The 20,404-nt window shown below is 31.1% G+C and overlaps 1 protein-coding gene across 4 annotated transcripts in view; it reads right to left on the bottom strand.

Moving 5' to 3' along the window:
- Window positions 1-3,746: 3,746 nt before the first annotated feature.
- LOC139519314 (triacylglycerol hydrolase DDHD2-like) overlaps window positions 3,747-20,404 on the bottom strand; it is a 36,448-nt gene continuing 19,790 nt past the window's right edge. For all 4 annotated transcript variants that reach the window (XM_071311304.1, XM_071311303.1, XM_071311302.1 and 1 more), the window contains 10 exons: window positions 14,394-14,524; window positions 13,782-13,898; window positions 13,219-13,314; window positions 11,453-11,562; window positions 10,274-10,493; window positions 9,344-9,355; window positions 8,840-8,933; window positions 7,996-8,190; window positions 6,945-7,083; window positions 3,747-6,702 (listed from right to left, as the gene is read on the bottom strand). In XM_071311304.1, coding sequence (XP_071167405.1) covers window positions 6,384-6,702; window positions 6,945-7,083; window positions 7,996-8,190; window positions 8,840-8,933; window positions 9,344-9,355; window positions 10,274-10,493; window positions 11,453-11,562; window positions 13,219-13,314; window positions 13,782-13,898; window positions 14,394-14,524 — 1,433 coding nt within the window. In that variant the 3' untranslated portion in view covers window positions 3,747-6,383. The remainder of the gene's footprint in view (window positions 6,703-6,944; window positions 7,084-7,995; window positions 8,191-8,839; window positions 8,934-9,343; window positions 9,356-10,273; window positions 10,494-11,452; window positions 11,563-13,218; window positions 13,315-13,781; window positions 13,899-14,393; window positions 14,525-20,404) is intronic.

Consider the following 20,404-nt stretch of genomic DNA (forward strand, 5'->3'; position numbering starts at 1 on the left):
GACCGTTTACAAGATAATAGCACATTCTCAAATTGAACAGGCTGGGGATGACCCCCGGGAACTCCCCTTTAATTTCATTTGATTTGTTTTATTGTCCCATTCAAGAATATATATGGTTTAGGGGTGGGGATGTTGACCGTTTACAAGTTTTCAAACAAAAGGGGTGGGTGACCCCCTAGGAACTTCCCTTTTATATCATTTCATTTGTTTTATTGTCCCCTACAAAAATATATATGGTTTCGGGATGGGGATCTGGACAGTTTACAAGATAATAGAACATTCTCAAATTGAACGGGACGGGGATGACCCACAGGGACTTCCCTTTAATTTCATTTGATTTGTTTTATGGTCCCATTCAAGAATATATATGGTTTAGGGGTGGGGATCTGGACCGTTTACAAGATAAAAGCATATTCTCAAATTTAAGGGGGTGGGGATGACCCCCTAGGGACTCCCCCTATATTTCATGTGATTTGTTTTATTGTCCTATAATCATTTCTGAAGACTGCATGTGTCTATCACTTACAGTTTTCAAGTTATGTTCATTTGAAAATTTTAGAAAATAAAATCCCATAGGGTTCTATAATAAACCCCTCCCTCGTTTCTACCTCCCAAAATACCCCTTAATAGACCCCAATGCACAAACGAAAGATTGATGGCTCACCTAGACATATTAGTCTACCATTCTATGAAACCCAAAGTAAATCTGACAAGCGGTTTTAGAGAAACACTGCAGACAAGTTCATTTTTAGCTCACCTGACCTGAAAGGTCAAGTGAGCTTTTCTCATCACTTGGCGTCCTTCGTCCGTAAACTTTTACAAAAATCTTCTCCTCTGAAACTACTTGGCCAAATTCTACCAAACTTGGCCACAATCATCCTTGGGGTATCTAGTTTAAAAAATGTGTGGCGTGACCCGTCAAACCTACCAAGATGGCCACCATGGCTAAAAATAGAACATAGGGGTAAAATGCAGTTTTTGGCTTATAACTCAAAAACCAAAGCATTTAGAGCAAATCTGACAAGGGGTAAAATTGTTGATCAGGTCAAGATCTATCTGCCCTGAAATTTTCAGACGAATCGGACAACCTGTTGTTGGGTTGCTGCCTGTGAAATGGTTATTTTAAGGAAATTTTGTAGTTTTTGGTTATTATCTTGAATACTATTATAGATAGAGATAAACTGTAAACAGCAATAATGTTCAGCAAAGTAAGACCTACAAATAAGTCAAAAAAAGACCAAAATGGTCAGTCGACCCCTTAAGGAGTTATTGCCCTTTATAGTAAATTTTTAACAACTTTTCGTCATTTTTTGTTACTTTTCTAAAAATCTTCTTCTCTGAAACTACTTTGCCAAATTTAACCAAACTTGGCCACAATTATCATTGTGGTTTACAGTTTATAAAATGTGTCCGATGACCCAGCCTACCAAACAAAATGGCCGACATGGCTAAAATTAGAACATAGTGGTAAAATGCAGTTTTTGCTTTATATCTTTGAAACTAAGACATTTAGGGCAAATCTTTCAAGATTTTAATGTCCATTAGAATAAGATATATCCCCTCACAAATTTTCAATTGAATCGGACAACCTGTTGTCGGGTTGCTGCCCTAAAATTGGTGATTTTAAGGAAATTTTGCAGTTTTTGGTTATTATCTTGAATACTATTATAGATAGAGATAAACTGTAAACAGCAATAATGTTAAGCAAAGTAAGATCTACAAATAAGTCAGCATGATCAAAATTGTTAGAGGACCCCTTAAGGAGTTATTGCCCTTTATAGTCAATATTGAACAACTTTTCGTCATTTTTGTAACTTGTATAAAAATCATTTCTAAAACTTCTTGGCCAAATTTAACCAAACTTGGCCACAATCATAATACTAGGGTATCTTTTTTTTTTTAAAGTGTCTAATGACCCCGCCTACCAACGAAGATGGCCAACATCTGTAAACACATTAACAGGTGAGCGACACAGGCTCTTGAGAGCCTCTAGTTAAAAGTGGCGGAAGAAAAAGAAGAAGAAAGAAGAAGAAGAAGAATAATAAAAATAATAAGAACTGAGCAAAAACAATAAGTCTCCAAACTTTGTTTGGGAGACTTAATCATACAAGAGGGTGGTAAAGGGGGGTACTGAACACGGAAACACCTGAAATAAAAATCGCAAAAACGTAGCACGAAAAATAAAAATCGAGAAAAACGAAGCACGATAAATGAGATCGTAAATATTAAGGAAACAAGTACCAGAAGTTATATCCACTCGTTCTTGTAGGCAGCCATTAGTAATGAACATGAAGACCTTGCGGTCACCTTTTAGCGTCCGCTACTTGCATCTTACTTGATAAAAAATTGAATTCATAGGCTAGCAATTTGATGGACTTCCGACTAATACCATACATATTGCAAAAGCAAAAGTAGAATGGTAACAATATATACATCAATTTCTATAAGTTTACACAAGTTTCAGAAGGTATTATAACACACTGACTTTTTAATCAAATTCGGGACCTGCACGAGAAATTAAGAGCACTGACACGAAACACGGAAAATAAATAAGGGGAAACACGAAGCACGCAAATCGAGCCAAACACGAGAAAACGAGAAATAAAACGTTTAAACACGAAAATACGTGAAATAAAAAGGCCGAAAACGTTGCACGAATAACCCTTTACCACCCTCATACAACATTTCTGCATTTTTAGTATGTTTTAGTCTTTTTGCCATGCTCTGGTCTGTCTTTCTTTGACTGACTGGTTTTGTTGCCCCTTTAGTATCTTTCTTATAAGTTGGCAGAAATACAACATTCTCTAATTACATATTGATTTATAAATCCATGTCAATGTTGTTTTTAAATGAGGTTTGTGTTGCTCAGTTTAATGTTGTGTTTTGAAGTCTTTTTTAAAATTATTTTGTGTTGTTAGTTTTTATAAAAAAAAATATGGGATCTTATAATAGTATGATGTCTGCGTCGTCGTCTCAAGACACATTTGGTGTCCAGACAATAACCTCTTTGAAATTTAATAAGAAGGTTCAATACCACAAAAGGAAGGTTGGGATTGATTTTTCGGATGATGGTCCCAACCGTTTAGGAATTAGGGCCCAAAAGGGGCAAAAAACAAGCATTTTTATAGTTTCTGGATAATAACTTGTGTGTAAGTGAATGGATTTCCCGTACATTGTACCACAAAGTTCCAAATCACAAAAGAAAGGCTGTGATTGAGTTTGGGGCTTATTGCACCATTCATGCAGGAATAGGGGCCAAAAAAGGATTAAAAACAAGCAATTTTCTAGTTTCCAGACAATAACTTGTGTCTCGCTGAAATTGTACTACAAGGTTCAACATATACTACAATGGAAAGGCTGGGATCGAGTTTTAGGGTAATTGCTCCAAGGGGGGATTCAAAAGGTTATGGGGGGGGGGGGGTCCAATTTTTTTAATGGGTTCAATTTTTTTTTCAAAATTTTTCAAATTTTTGAAAAGTTTCAAGAAGAAATCTTTAATTGCACAGTATTGCATAATAGATTTGTAAGATCTTGACATTTATTTTGGGTCAGAAACCTATATTATGATAAAACTTTTATCACAATCCAAATTCAGAGCTGTATCAAGCTTGAATGTTGTGTTCATACTTGCCCCAACTGTTGAGGGTTCGACCTCTGTGGTCGCATCTGGTTTTGTTTTTTTACTTATGATTTTTGATTGTCCTTTCAGATTGTCTGCTTCATTTTCAAACAAAAGAAACAAGAAGTACAGCACCATTAAAATTTTAATAATTTATACTTATGTACACCTTTATAAAGACACACCTTTAACAATCAAAACATACAATGTTTTGTAATACAATTTTTTGTATCATTTGTTTAATCTGGTGAAATTGAATTAAAAAAAAGAAAGATTATGGTGTATTAATTCATTCTCAAAATCACTACATGGACATGAAAAAAATAATTTTATACTGTGAAAATAAACATTTCATCAGATACATAGTCAATACAGAGATGATTTGACTTCATCATGAATTGTCATACAATATTTCTAATTGTAAAACAATTTAAATTCAAGTAAAAAAAACCAACACATTTGGTTTATGCCAAACAGAATATTACAAAAAAAAATGCTTCTTGCAGTTATACATAATAAATTTTGAAGTTAAAAATATTCTACGAAAAAATTATTTGCTTTCATGCCTTTTTATTTTGGTTTTAAAACAATTAGTGATTCCAGAAGTGAAGTAACTTCTTGAACAGGAGACAAAATTGTTTAAACTGACTTTTAAATAGGTTTAATTTTTTAAAGCATGTAGTTGAAATTTAATGGCAGTTTATGATAATTTTAAATTTATTTGTAATTTGTTGGTAGCTTTTGTATGGTAAAAATAAGCTTCTTCAATACCAATACCACAGAGACAAGCTAAAATAGTTATAGTCATAATTTAAAAGTTAAATGAAACAATTTTTCTGTTTTAATGTATGAATAATAGAATGACCCTTATTTTTATTTGCTTAAATTTTTGCCAGGTTGAGTTATGTTTCAATCAAACATTTATAACATATTTTATGTAAATACCACTAATTTCATATTAAATATTTTTTCAATAAGCACTGAAACATTCTCAAACTTGCACTAACCCTCTTTAACTCAATCCTCTCACAACCTTACTTCAGCATGTTTAGTACAAATACATATACAATATATAACATTGAAACTAAGTCCTTTGAGGGGACGTGATGTTCTTTGATATACAAGAGACAAACTTTTCCACAGAGACATATTAGGCACTGTGAATTTTTCAGATATAAATAAATAGTATGTATTTACTGGTATGTACATACATGTATATTTTTTCCTTCATATTATAAGGTATTGCAGAGTGTATGTATGTGAAGAAAAACTAGATGTCCATTTTCAAACTTGTACTTCAATCTATTGCTCAGACCTCTCACCAACTACAACCTTTATTTATATAACATTCAAAAGAATATTGGTTGATGTATAAGAGACAACCTCCTTTTTTGTAAATATTAAATTGAATTTATATAACTTAAACCAGAACTTTTTAATTCCTCAAAAAACAAACCCTAAAAAATTTGGAAGAATAATACCACTAAATTACTGGAATGTTAAATAAAAATAATTCTCTACAAAAATGACAGAAAACGGAAAAAAAACAAAGTAAAAAGATAACTTTCAAACACTGATTTATACATGGGAAAATTTAAAGAAAATATCGAGACATATTAGGAGTATTCAGAATTTCATACACACATAATAATGCAGATTAAATGCTAATGTTTTCATGAGGGGGTTTATTGCAAAATAATAATTTGGAATGCACCCATGGTTACCATGCAGGGAAAAATTGGTGACAACACCCAGAGATTGATGTTGAATTAAACATTCTCAAAATTAATATATTTAAGCAGGACTTCACTGAAACTGTTATAATGCTGCTAAACCTTGATATTATATATACTAATCATGCTAATCATGAAAACATATTGCACCAACTTAAAATTATGTTAAAATGAACAATAAACCTATACAGATATGACATGACATGAATAAAAATCTAATGACATACACCATTATTTCTGTTCAATTTAAGAAATACATAACATGTGATACATATGTCATAGATATCAAAGGACTTCATTATTCATAATAATGACTTGTTTCTTTAATTTATCTCACTTATGTAACTTAAAAACTTTATATTCTTGCCACTAATGCAACTTAAATTGTATATATATTCTTAACACCATGAATTTTAAATTTCAAGGTAACTTCATTATTTCAATATTATGCTTCAAAAACCAACAAAAAGCTAACTTGGAACCAATTCACTGATACCAAAGTTATATTAGAGGATAGTAAAGAGCTTATTTTTAGATGATGATCAAAAATGAATAAAACCAAAAACTTTATGTTTTAACAGATAAAACACATCTATCCTTGTAAATGTTTTGTACATTCAATTTCGGTTCCATTATAAAAAAATACATGCACTGTAAATTCAGAAATTATTGCGATGTTTTTACTATTGTGAAAAATGCAACAGGGATGGAATCGCAATAATTTAATTTTGCATTCTGAAATATTGTATGTGAATCAAACACGATTTTTCTCATTATTGCTAAAATCAAAATAGCATTTTAGTCTGAAATGACAAAATTGCAGAAATAAATGCATGCAATAATTTCTGAATTTACAGTATCATTTTAATACATAGGTTTTTAAAAATATGGCAAATAATGCTAATGCCAGATGAATTACAGAAATGTCAGTGTGTTCTGTAACTGTCACTAACACACAGAATTATTATCAGCTAGACTTTCCATTAACCTTTTCATCAATAATAAAAACATCACAGCGTTATTTCAATAAACTATTTCTTAAGAAATCCTTGCATTGGAGGAGGACCAAAATTGTGGCTGGGTGGAGGAGGTGCCGACATAGGTCTATTAATAGACTGAGGAGGCAGTCCAGCTGACATTTGAGGAACACTAGGAGAATGTCCCATAGGGGGCACTGCTTGTGTGAACTGAGAAGGAGGAGGTCCAACACCACTCTGTGGTTTATTGTATAAAGGTACAGGTCCTGAGGGAAAAGGGTTCTTAGATGAATCTGGTCCAGGCATTTGTGGCATCATTCCTAAAGGTCCATATATTTCTCTTAACACTAATAACACTGTGTCCTCTGACTCCCTATAAAACATAAAACATATAGTAAAATTAGCTGACATAATGTTTTTAAAAAATATATTAGAATTTTAAAGAAAACAATCATTTGAAAGAGGAATTACTTTATTGTTTTATTTCAGGTTTAAGTTTTAGCAATCGACGGTTACTTTAGATTAAATAATTAAAACAAGTCTGACATGTTATAAACTAAAATCCATTTTTTTTTTCTAGATCTAAATGTTGATTGAATAAATAAAATATCTTACCAATAACATCCATGACTAGTTAATGCAAATATATAATCGTTAAAGCTTTCTATAGGTCGTTCTTGTAGCACATAGTCTATCCTACGACCTTCATTTAATTGTCCTACTACCATGTCATCTTCATAGTTTGATACTTGTGCTGAAAAAAATTTGGTAGATATTGTTTAAAATTTAAAATTAGTCATATCAATTTGAAATAACTACTGTAAATTCAGAAATTAATGCATGCATGCAATTTAGTCATTTAAGACTAAAATGCAATTTTCTTTTTTGCAATATTGAGAAAAATCCTGTTTAATTCATATAATTACATTTAAAATACAAGCTTAAATTGTGATTATAATCCTGTTGCATTTTTTCTCAATAATAAAAAGATTGCAATAATTTCTGAAGTTACAGTAGCAATCATATCTACTGTCAATTCCATTACACTTAGTTTTGGTGACAGAGGGTTGCAGCTAATCTCTTTGAAAGTGTTACTGATACCATCATAAATTGGTTGACCTTCATTAAATTGGTTGACCGTCATGAAATTTCTTTGTCAAAGATAACCACAGATGTGTCACAATTGTCATATCCAAGATCTTGTCCTATGTTCTTTGACTGTGACATCAAGTACAGGACTGCCCCCTAGATGACTATTTGTCATTAGCAACACTACTGGTAGACTTTATTACAACAGGAATTGCTGACCATTCCAGAGCAAATGATATCACCACTGGTGTTTAACAGAGTTTGCGTTGTTCATTTCTTAGATTAATGTGGACTTTTTTGTCTTTTCGTCTTATTCATTGCCCCATGGTGTTGTCAGTTTTTCTGTGACTCAAAGGTTTTGATTGCCCTAGGTATCCTGTTCTTATATTTCAAAGGGTAAAAACAACATGCACATATTAAAATACTGGTGGTTTTTTTATAAAGTTTCAAATTACATACATCTCTTTTTTCAATGTTTTTACTTCTTTTCTTGATGTTTTTATATTTCAAACGAAGACCGTTAAATGGGTGGTCAATAGTTTCTACTAAACATTATTAAAGTTTTTAATACACTTACAAGCTGTATCAGACTTGTCATCGTCTAAGTCATGCATGACAGAAGACATCTGAGAATCTACTTGTTCTTCTAATGATAGCTGAGAAGATTTGTGAGCTTTGGCAAATTCATTGATAGAATTCCATGTACTCTTCAATGATTCCATTATCTTATGTTTTATATCTGCTCCTACTCTAGTTAAACTCTCTTTCAGTTCTGAAATATATAGGAACCAGTGTAAATCACTATCAAATACTGTTCAAGTAGAAAAAGCATAACAGTAGGATATGTTGCAGTAAGACACAGACATTTGCTTGTAGAAATAAATACTTTTGGTCTTGAAATTAAATATGATAGTCCAGTGAAGAACAAGTCTCTGTAATAGAGGATATTTTATGCATCATTGTTTTCTATATTGAGTAATAACTATAAAGGCTGCAAATAACCAGGCGACTTAACAAAATGGCTCAAGGTATTCTCAATGTAGTTTAACAATAATATAATCTTATAATATATACATCTAACTTCAATAAGAGCTAATTTCCTAATGCTTCTATAGTAAAACTTTGTTTGGCTTGTTTGCTTCATTTGTATAAGCATGTACTCAAGCTTTGTAAGATTGACATATTCAAACAATATATACATGTATAGACATAGCTAAACCTGTTTATATTATATTTAAATTTAGTTGGACGTTATCCCATTTATAATTGTATAACATACAAACAAAACAAGCAAGCTAACCAAAGTCTTGTTCTACATGCATTAGGAAATTAGCTCTAACAATCGTGCGATTTCTAATGTGTTAGTGGTCTGCTCTACCATAACTATTTTGTCACACTTTTGCATTACTATCTGCTCTTACCTAAATGAAGTCTTTTTCTGCCTTTATGATGGGGAATTAACACAGGTTTACAACTGGATGTATATGCATTGACTAGAGGTTCCAATCTATAGGCCTACAATTTACTAAATATGTGTGAAAAAAGGGACATAACCATACAATAATCTAAAAAGCATTTATCTTTCTTAGTCTTTTTTTCTTTGAATGCTAAAGTGAGAGACAAAAAAATCATATATAAAGTGAGAGACCTCAAATTCATATATATATTTTCTTATTAACATATTTAATGTTTACAAAATCATCCACTGAAGCAAATCCTAATTTTATTTTAAAATTTGACGTCTCATGAATTTTAAAGACGACAAATTATTGCTATATTATACAAATGCATTATGTAATCTAGTAGTTCTATATATATATTCTCTTTCTGCAGGGAAACTGTTTCTTAATTATAATTTTTTTTTTGAAAATTAAGCAATTATTCTTCTGTACAATAATAATAATAAATTCTATTTTTATACTCACAACAGGATCAAACTGAAACAAAATAAAATGAAATGTCATTTGATGTATTTTTAAAGTCATAAGAAACCTCAAATTAAAAAAAAATAATTCATATGTTTTTTATAACCCATGGATAGTTTTCATTATAAAACTTATGTACATATACTTTTTTCTGAAGAAAATTCTTTAATTTGTTCATATTTAGAAGAAGTTTACTTTATTTTAATTGCTTCCTTACAGGAAGCAATTCCCCGACATATTTTCCGTATGCAAAGTGACCTCAGTGTGACCCATCTCGTAAAAATCCGGTGATCGCAATACCCATCGATGTCCTTAAAATAAACTTTTATCTGAGTGTACATGTTAAACAAGTGCTCAATATCCATGCTTTTTGTTGTTTGTTGACAAACAGGTGACAATCGCTAAACTTCGGCTTCAAAACACGAACTTTAATTACCTGCCATATTTTCACAACAACACTGACCAATTGAAAAAAAATTTGACGATTATACGAAATTTATGCAAAAAAAATTATAAAATCGTGCACAGAAGACTAAGTTTATGATGTTTGTATGTATTGGTTCAAGAATTGAATAACATTATTTTTCACCGGTCACTCATTTATTATGACTTTAAGATTATCTTTTACAAATATTCATAAAAAAATCCATATTATTTTAAGTTTAATCTTAATTATGTTCATTTCAATCTACATTTTCCCAACTTAAATCCTTAACAAGCAAACATTCTGAAAAAATTATTTCAAGATTTATTGAATCATTTTTTATTATAGTAGAATTATAAAAGGTCAACTCTTTTTCATGAACAAAATTATGACATTTTTTCAACAGCTACAAACAATATAAATATCAAAAAGTTTTGTCAAAAATTATTCATGGTACTATATTATGACCTCAACTCAGTATCTTACTTATATTTGGTATGACTTACTGGATGAAATACATTGAATACTCTGGGACAGGTAGGAAGTTTGAAATCTTCCCCTATATTCTGTACTCCTCTAGCTGATAGGAATATACCAATGGGTGAACCAAAAGCAAACAGTGAATTTGGCTGGAAGTCTAACTGAGGATATTTAACAGATGGTTGCCCTGTTCCTGCAGATCCTAATAAATAATCTACAGTCATACTGGAAGATCTGTGAGGACTACTGTAAAATAAAATAACATCTTACTATCAATAGGTTGGCAAGTACATGCATATATCAAAATAAATAATAATCCCCAATTGTACTAGATATATTCCTTCCACAACTGGTTAATTATAATTTTTTTATAGTCTTTGTGTTTTTTATATGAGCTCAGTTTTTCATTGGTCAAATACAATTCTGTCATTTTAGACTAAAATTCGATTTTTAATTTTTTGTGACATTGAGAAAAATCCTGTTTAATTCATATAAAACAAGAGGCTGTCACGACAGCAAACCGGATTTATTAACATTTATTTGTGTCCTGGCAATATCACAAGAACCATAACTGATGAACGGTGAAAGTGAAAATCGTCAATATCAAATTTGACATCCATTTTGTCATCAGTATCAACATATTAAAATTTGAAAAGCTTAGGTTGAATGGTTCATGAGTAAATGCAACAACATGAATGGAAATGCCATTTTTCGATCCTTCAAGAACCATAACTCCGGAACTGTAAGAGTCAAAATCGTCATTATTGAACTTGACCTTCATTTTGTTGTCAGTAACAACATATTAAAATTTTAAAAGCTTTGGTTGAACGGTTCATGAGTAAATGCACGGACAAAATTTGGTTGCCGCCCGCCCAACGGTCAGCCGTACATCCCCAAATCAATAACCAACATTTTTTTCACAAAAATTAGGTTAAAAATTCAAAATGTGAGGTTTAAATTATTATGATTATAACTCTTTCACAATAATAAAAACATTGAAGTATTTTCTGAATTTACAGTAACCAAATATGAGTCAACTAGAAAGAATAACATAACATAAATAACATTGTTGTATTATACATCCTTGTCTTATAATCTCTGTTAGACATGTTGCACAGTTGTCTTACTAGTACCACACAAATAATAATAATTCCACAATTTATTCATTTCACTGTTAATGCATATTTTTAGTCAGATATTGTTACCTTTGTTGACTAGCTTCTTGTTGTTTTTGCATTTCCTGTTCTATCTGTTGTCTTATTCTCCTTTCTTCTTCTGCCTTTTTCTTTTTATCTGCTGATTGTTTCTTGTTTACCTAGTATAACATTTAAATAATGATAACATTATAAGTAGAAACCTTTATACCTATAAATAAAACCTCTTTATGTTGTATAAAATTTCTATTCAAGCAACCTTTGCCTTGCAATCATATTCTGCTAAACTATGACTTTCTTATATCAATTAATTGATGGTTGTCTGTTATGTATCTTTTACCTGTATTCCATTATTTATTATTTATTATGAATACATTGTATAACTATTATGTTAATAACCAAACAAAAACAAAATCCATCACATCCTAAATAAAAATATTCTTTATCATTATCAAACATGCCTTTAATTGACAAATGAATAAGATGGTACTGCCTGCTTACATTAAATAGTATATCACTAGGATGTATTAACATTCCCAAAATGAGAATTTGTATTAGATGAGTTACAGCATGACCCATAAAGAAGCTTTATTCATACCAACATATCTGTATAAGATATCTTGAAGCAAAATATATTTGGATATGAAAAATTGATTATTAATTGCAGATCTCAAAATGAAATATTTCTGTCATGATTTACTTAAATGCACAATATCATAAGGTCTGAGGCAAATATCAGACTTAACCTGAGACTACTATAACACATGTTATAGTAGTCTCAGACTTCACTCATAAATATAATTATATGACAGAAAAATGTCTTCTTTTATAGAATTTTATATTTTTAAATTTAACATGCCAAAAAGCATCCTTATTTTAAAAAATGGTCTCTTCATCCAATAACTTTTAGAAGGTATCAGTCATTAATGTTTACATTTTGAGAACTTCATAATATTTCGACTTCAATTCGCCTTTTCAAAATCTAAAGGACTATGGGTAATCTCATTGTTTGTATACTAAAATGAAAATAACATTATGTCATTGGTTAAATTTCAATTGTTTAGAACATTTTAACCAATCACAACGTTTTGGTGTATGCTTTTAAAAATATTACCCAGATGCATTAGATTCTGAAACGGCTAATTGTAATGTATCAAAGAAACAGTCACATATCTATGGGTATGTATGTATTTGTGATAATGTGTATAAGAAAGTTATTTCATTTTAGGTGATACATATATATTTTGATTAAGATATTATAAATTTTTATTGAAAACTATATGCTGCAAACTAACCAATCTTGATGACTTCTGAAATGTTTTTGAAATGTTGATTTACTTTTTCATATCATTCATAAAAATAATTTAAACAGTTTTTATAGATCTTTCTTGTGAATAATATTTCGAGTTACAGTTTATATAAAATAGTCTTATACTTTAATCATTTCATAAAAATGTTTAAAAAGATAATATATATTTCGCTGTTCAGCAAAACTATTGCATGAAGTAGTTGAATAGATGATGAGCATGATTATCTTTTATCCTTTTAAAAGTTTTGTCAATATTTCACCATTATTGATACCTTAAAGTATGTTTACTAGAAAAATGACAAACTGGTTTTATTAGTATTCATTGGATACCAATTTTGGTGGATTTCGTGGGTAAAGGTGAACCACAAAATTAAATGTTCAACAAATGACAAATTTTCTATAAGCCTTGTATACAGACTTGGGCAAAACCCGAAATTATAAATCCACGAACATTTAAGTTTACCTAATTCCATGAAAATTGGGACCCATAATGTTATTAGATATTTACCTTTTTCTGTTGTTCTTCCTTGAGAATACCCTGAAGTTTCTTTCTTGGACCCATGGGTAAACCTAGGTCTTTAAGATCACTCTCACTACACATTGTCTGTAAAAACACATGTCTTAAACTATTACAATTATTTCTGTAACCAATCATGTAATATCAGTTTTTATATGACTTCATACTAATAATCTAACACTTCTTCAATATGAGATTTATATCATTTTTACCTTAATGTTAAATAATGGCATATCTTCAAGTAAAACAGTTTTTAGGTGTAGAGAAGTTCGCTGAGATCAATTTTACACAATTTGAATATTAAAAGGTAAGTATATTGATTGATTGATGAAAATAATGAGGTATTTCATGAGCGAGTAAAATTCACTTTTTTCCAATGTTGTGAAGTTAAACATGGGTTCAATTTATGTACTCCTCTTTTGTGAATCTTGGATGTCCCATTTTAAAAATAAATTTCACCTTTTTATTCTTTTATCTTACACAGATTATAAATAGAATGTGTTTATCTAAGGTCTTGTGATTGCAAGAAAATGTTAGATTATCATATGACTTACCAGAGCTTCCATGTCAATCTGTTCATCGTTAAACACCTTTACTTTCTCTTTCAGTCCAACTTTAGCCAGGAGATCTTCTAATGTCATCTCTGATTCTTCTTCAGTATCTTCTTCAACCTACAAATTAGTTTTATATTTCATATTCTTTATTAGCAGGCTATATATGGATAAACTTTTGTCTTGAAGGCACGAAATTTGTTTTGTGTTATCTTGAACATTAACAAGTTTATTGAAGCTTTTTAATTCGAACTTTTAAACAGAAAGTTTGGTTAAATTTAATCTTGTTTGATCAATATTTGCAATATTATAAGTTATATGATTTGCTACTTAACCCCTACCGATCTAAAGTAAAATAATAGCCGGATAGGAAGAAGGTTTGATTAATGATTTATCATCATTTAAATGATATAAAAGTGAGACCCTTTGAATGGTTTTACACTTGTAATATTTTGGTTCTTTACAGCTTGCTGTTTGGTGTGAGCCAAGGCACAATGTTGAAGACTTTACTTTGACCTATAATGGTTTTTCTTTTACAAATTGTGACTTGGATGGAGAGTTTTCTCATTGGCACTCATAACACATCTTCTAACATCTGAGTACAATAAAACTCACCTCCCCATTCAATGTTTCTACAGGTTGTTTAACTTCTGGTTGTGTTGGAGGGACATACTGCTCCTGTGTGGGAGTGTCATCGATATCCTCATCTTTCTGGTGAAGAAGTAGGTCAAACAATACACAACACCCTAAAACAATTACAATGTCTGGTAAAGAAGTAGGTCAAACAATACACAACAGCTTAAACAGTTATACTGTCTGGTGAAGAAGAAGGTCAAACAATACACAACAACCTAAAACAGTTAAAATGTCTGGTGAAGTAGGTCAAACATTACACAACAACCTAAAACAGTTATAATGTCTAGTGAAGTAGGTCAAACAATACACAACACCCTAAAACAATTATAATGTCTGGTGAAGAAGAAGGTCAAACAATACACAACAACCTAAAACAGTTAAAATTTCTGGTGAAGTAGGTCAAACAATACACAACACTCTAAAAGAGTTATAATGTCTGGTGAAGAAGTAGGTCAAACAATACACAACAACCTAAAACAATTATAATGTCTAGTGAAGAAGAAGGTCAAACAATACACAACAACCTAAAACAGTTAAAATATCTGGTGAAGTAGGTCAAACATTACACAACAACCTAAAACAGTTATAATGTCTAGTGAAGTAGGTCAAACAATACACAACACCCTAAAACAATTATAATGTCTGGTGAAGAAGAAGGTCAAACAATACACAACAACCTAAAACAGTTAAAATTTCTGGTGAAGTAGGTCAAACAATACACAACAACCTAAAACAGTTAAAATTTCTGGTGAAGTAGGTCAAACAATACACAACAACCTAAAACAATTATAATGTCTAGTGAAGAAGAAGGTCAAACAATACACAACAACCTAAAACAGTTAAAATGTCTGGTGAAGTAGGTCAAACATTACACAACAACCTAAAACAGTTATAATGTCTAGTGAAGTAGGTCAAACAATACACAACAACCTAAAAGAGTTATAATGTCTGGTGAAGTAGGTCAAACAATACACAACACTCTAAAAGAGTTATAATGTCTGGTGAAGTAGGTCAAACAATACACAACAACCTAAAACAGTTAAAATGTCTGGTGAAGTAGGTCAAACAATACACAACACTCTAAAACAGTTATGATGTCTGGTGAAGAAGTAGGTCAAACAATACACAACAACCTAAAACAATTATAATGTCTAGTGAAGAAGAAGGTCAAACAATACACAACAACCTAAAACAGTTAAAATGTCTGGTGAAGTAGGTCAAACATTACACAACAACCTAAAACAGTTAAAATGTCTAGTGAAGTAGGTCAAACAATACACAATACCCTAAAACAATTATAATGTCTAGTGAAGAAGAAGGTCAAACAATACACAACAACCTAAAAGAGTTATAATGTCTGGTGAAGTAGGTCAAACAATACACAACACTCTAAAAGAGTTATAATGTCTGGTGAAGAAGTAGGTCAAACAATACACAACAACCTAAAACAGTTATAATGTCTAGTGAAGAAGTAAATCAAACAATACACAACAACCTGAAACAGTTATAATGTCTAGTGAAGAAGTAGGTCAAACAATACACAACAACCTAAAACAGTTATAATGTCTGGTGAAGTAGGTCAAACAATACACAACACTCTAAAACAGTTATAATGTCTGGTGAAGAAGTAGGTCAAACTACACAACACCCTAAAACAGTTATAATGTCTAGTGAAGAAGTAGGTCAAACAATACACAACAGCCTAAAACAGTTATAATGTCTGGTGAAGAGAAGTAGGTCAAACAATACACAACACCCTAAAACAGTTAAAATGTCTGGTGAAGTAGGTCAAACATTACACAACACCCTAAAACAGTTATAATGTCAGGTGAAGAAGTAGGTCAAACAATACAAAACAGCCTAATACAGTTATAATATCAGGTGAAGAAGTAGGTCAAACAATACAAAACAGCCTTAAACAGTTATAATGTCTGGTGAAGAAGTATGTCAAACAATACACAACAACCTAAAACATTTAAATGTCTGGTGAAGTAGGTCAAACATTATACAACACCCTAAAACAATTATAATGTCTAGTCATGAAGAAGTAGGTCAAACAATACACAACAGCCTAAAAAGGTTACAATGTATAAACCCTTCACTTTTATATAAAAAGAAATAATCCATGTTATTTCCATGAAAATAAAACATTTCACATGATTTAATCTAAAATTGATGATGCAGTGTACCAAATATTGAAATGATTTTATTCCAAATATCTCTCGTTATTTCCTAATTGACTGATGGATATCATGCTTCACAGTATATGTTCTTTCTTCTGAATACCACACGCTTGATTGAGAAGCATAAAATACTAATTTAGAATTCTTTGATTAAAACAAGTTTAATAGGGGAATAGATCCCAACTTGAGCCAAGCAAGCTATCACAAGACCACAAAGATGGTTAATAATGATATTATTGAAAATGCATTATAATAATAATAATAATAATAATTTATTTTATTAAAGTGTCACATACTTGTCTACAGATTTTTTATACAGATTATATAATATACATTGCACAATAATAAAATAAGACAAATACCCAGCCTAGAAAGGCTTATGAGACACTATATATACAAATATATATCTATTTAACAAATACAAATTGAAAAAAACATAATAAAATGTTAAAAATGTTTAAAATTGTCCGGATATTTCACATCATAAAATTTTATTTAAAATAAGTAATTAAAAAAAAAAACACCAAAAAAAAACCATGTCTTTTAAAAATAGAAATGACAAAATTAAGGTATGACGTAAAAAAATAAATGGTATGTGATAAAAAGAATGTATTTTAAAGAGGTTATATAAACAGATTGCAGAAAATAAAATGAAGTTATCTTGTTGTTTTATTAAAAACCTCTCAGTAAAATAGTAAATAAATAGAACATGATTGAAATTAATTAAAAAAAGCAATTAAAAAATTAAATGTAACTTTGACTTTTACGGAAATACACAATCATGAATTAAAAACAATAAAATAAATAAATCAAATATATTAACTTTGACTTTTACGGAAATATACAATTAAGAGTGTAGATTGCTTTTCAGTGCACGACGTCTTCTTATCATATTATGCACCAAGATAGATAACTCGTATTGTAATTCAGCATTCTGAATTAAAAATACAAATTGATTAAAATCTGACTTTGTACAAAAAGAATTATCCATGACCATAGCTCTGTGAAACAAATTAAACCTTAAGTCACTGTAAATGTCACAATTAATCAAAAAGTGTATCTCATTTTCTACAGCATCGTTACAAAATGGACAAATTCTTTCCTCTAACGGTATTGGTGGGTTCGTATAACGACCCGTCTCGACGGACAGAGGTAAAGTTCCACATCTAAGTTTACATAGATTACTTCGTAAGTGGCGTGGCATTGCGTTAGTAACATAGTGTTCAGGTTGAAGGTCCTTCTTATAACGTCTATATAGTCTCAACTTGTTTCCATTCACATTCGAATTGTCATTCCAAAGTTTGGTAAACCACAACTGTTCATCTAGTATTCGTAATTTACTTTTAATTACTTTAAAAAATAGTTTTTTGCTAATTCCGGGCTGCATTAAGTGTTCTACAGACATATTGCGAAATAACTTAATCACATTAAAGTTCCATGATCTACGTTTTCGTTTCGACCATAAATGTATCTTATAGAAAGTACGAGAATTATCTGAATTTTCAAGTTTATAAAAGAATCTCAAAACTTCCAGTCTTTGTTTAGCATGACATGACAGCCATCCTAAATCACCCTGTACTGCAGTATTGCTAGTCAATTTAGTCACTCCAAGGAATATTTTACTAGCCCTGTTTTGAACGTTATTAATGAGTCTATGTTCAGTAAGTCCCCATATCGATGCACCATATAACAATATTGGTTGTACCAAACTTTCATACAGTTTTGTGAACACTTGATATGTCATACCACCATAAGCGTAAAATTTCACAGTCAAACAGCTCAAAGCTCGGCTGGCAGATTTAGAGAGTTCTTTGACGGCTTTATTCCATGTTACATGTTCACTGAACCAAATACCTAAATATTTGTATGAATCTACATACACTAAACTATGACTTCCACAGAAAAAATTGAAAGTAGAACGTTCAACAGAGCTAGGCCTAAAATGTATGACATTTGATTTACTACAATTAATACTCAATCTCCATTTATGGCACCATGCATTAACACAATCAAGCATACCTTGTAAACTAGCCTCACTTGGACCTAGTAAGACGATATCGTCTGCATATAGTAAGATGCTTACATTTATACTATCAATATCAATACCCTTATTTAAAGACTTAATTTCTGTAGCTAAATCATTAATATACAAAGCAAAAAGCGTCGGAGAAATCAGACACCCTTGTTTCACACCACATGAAACCGGAAACATCGACGTAAAGACGTTGTTAACACGTACAGAACATGTTGTGTTGTCATACAAAGATTTAACAGCATTTAAGATTTTTCCGTTAACACCAAACGTTTGTAATTTAAACCATAAACAGTCCCGATTCACATTGTCGAACGCCTTCTTCAGGTCAATAAAGCAGGCAAAGGTTGAAAGACGTGACAATTTACGGTCATTGATGATAGAGTACAGACTATATATTTGATCGAGGCAGCTACGCTTTCTACGAAATCCACATTGTTCATCAACTAATACACCCGAATCTTCAATCCAATCTCCAAATCTAGAATTAAGAATGTCACAGTAAACTTTACATGGCACCGACAAAAGCGTTATCCCACGATATGACAAAGGAAGCCGAACGTCTGTACTATTTGGTTTCACTATTGGATTTATAATTCCTTGTTTCCACTCTAGTGGCGAAACACCGTTTTCAAAACAAAAATTTATAATATTTTGTAACATATCGATACAGGTTTTGTTTTTTAGAACTTCTGCTGGGATATTGTCTATGCCAGCTGCCTTTCTTAATTTCAATCTGCTCACCGCTTTCTCAACTTCACAACGAGTGATGGGTTCGTTTAAACAAGATGTATCTACCAGTTACGGGTCTGATGAAATTTCCCCCTTCTTTATTTTGTCTAGGTGACATTGATCATATAACTTGCTGTCAGTTTGATCGTTGAACAATGTTTGATAGTCCGTTTTCCACTTTTGTAATACACATTCTTTGTCCGTATTAACTTCGCCATTATCATCAATAACCTCCCACGGTATTTGATCCCGCCTGTCATTTGAAATTCCAATTTTGCCAATTTGTTTCCAAAAATCTCGAGAGTTCGGTTTTTCAAGTTCAGTCAGCAGATCCATTTGAAGTTTATTTTGATAAGTTCGTTTTGCTTTCCGTAAATGTTTGTCAAAATCGTTTCGGGCAACACAATACTCTTGTTTTAATTTATGTTTAATGTTTGTGTGGTCACTACATTTAAGCCATAACTTTTCCTTTTTGCTTGCTGCGTCCCACTTCTGTTGTAGTAAGTCACTCCAATAAGGCTTTAAGAAAGTCTTTGCTTTACTTTGCTTCGATTTACATTCATATTTGATAGGACTGGTTACAGTAAGGCCAGCTAGATCCATTTCGTTCATTAAAAAGTTAGTGAAGGAACCATATGCTTCGTTAATACATCTATTTGATGAAAGTTCATTTTCAATGCGGTTGACAGTTTCGCTGATTCTTTTAACACAATCTTCCGAATTCAAGAATTCTATTGTTAACTTTGACATATCATATCTTTTAATTTCCTTGAATTGTGTTTTAAATGCTGGTTCATCATTCGGACCTTTGTTCATAACAGCTAATTTCCATTCAAGAATCGAATGATCCGGTGTTTTATCGGGCACGTCCATGTTGTATCGGTCGATCATGTCGGATATCGTATTCACTTTAAAATCGCTCACTGAAGGTATAGATTCATGCGGTACCACTACATAATCCACAACAGACTTTCCTTTCTTCGAAACGCATGTATATATAAAGGTTTCCTCAATCGCCTATATTGAGCCTAGCTCCCTCTATT

This window comes from Mytilus edulis, chromosome 4 (genome assembly GCF_963676685.1).
Source record: "Mytilus edulis chromosome 4, xbMytEdul2.2, whole genome shotgun sequence".
Lineage (NCBI taxonomy): Eukaryota > Metazoa > Mollusca > Bivalvia > Mytilida > Mytilidae > Mytilus > Mytilus edulis.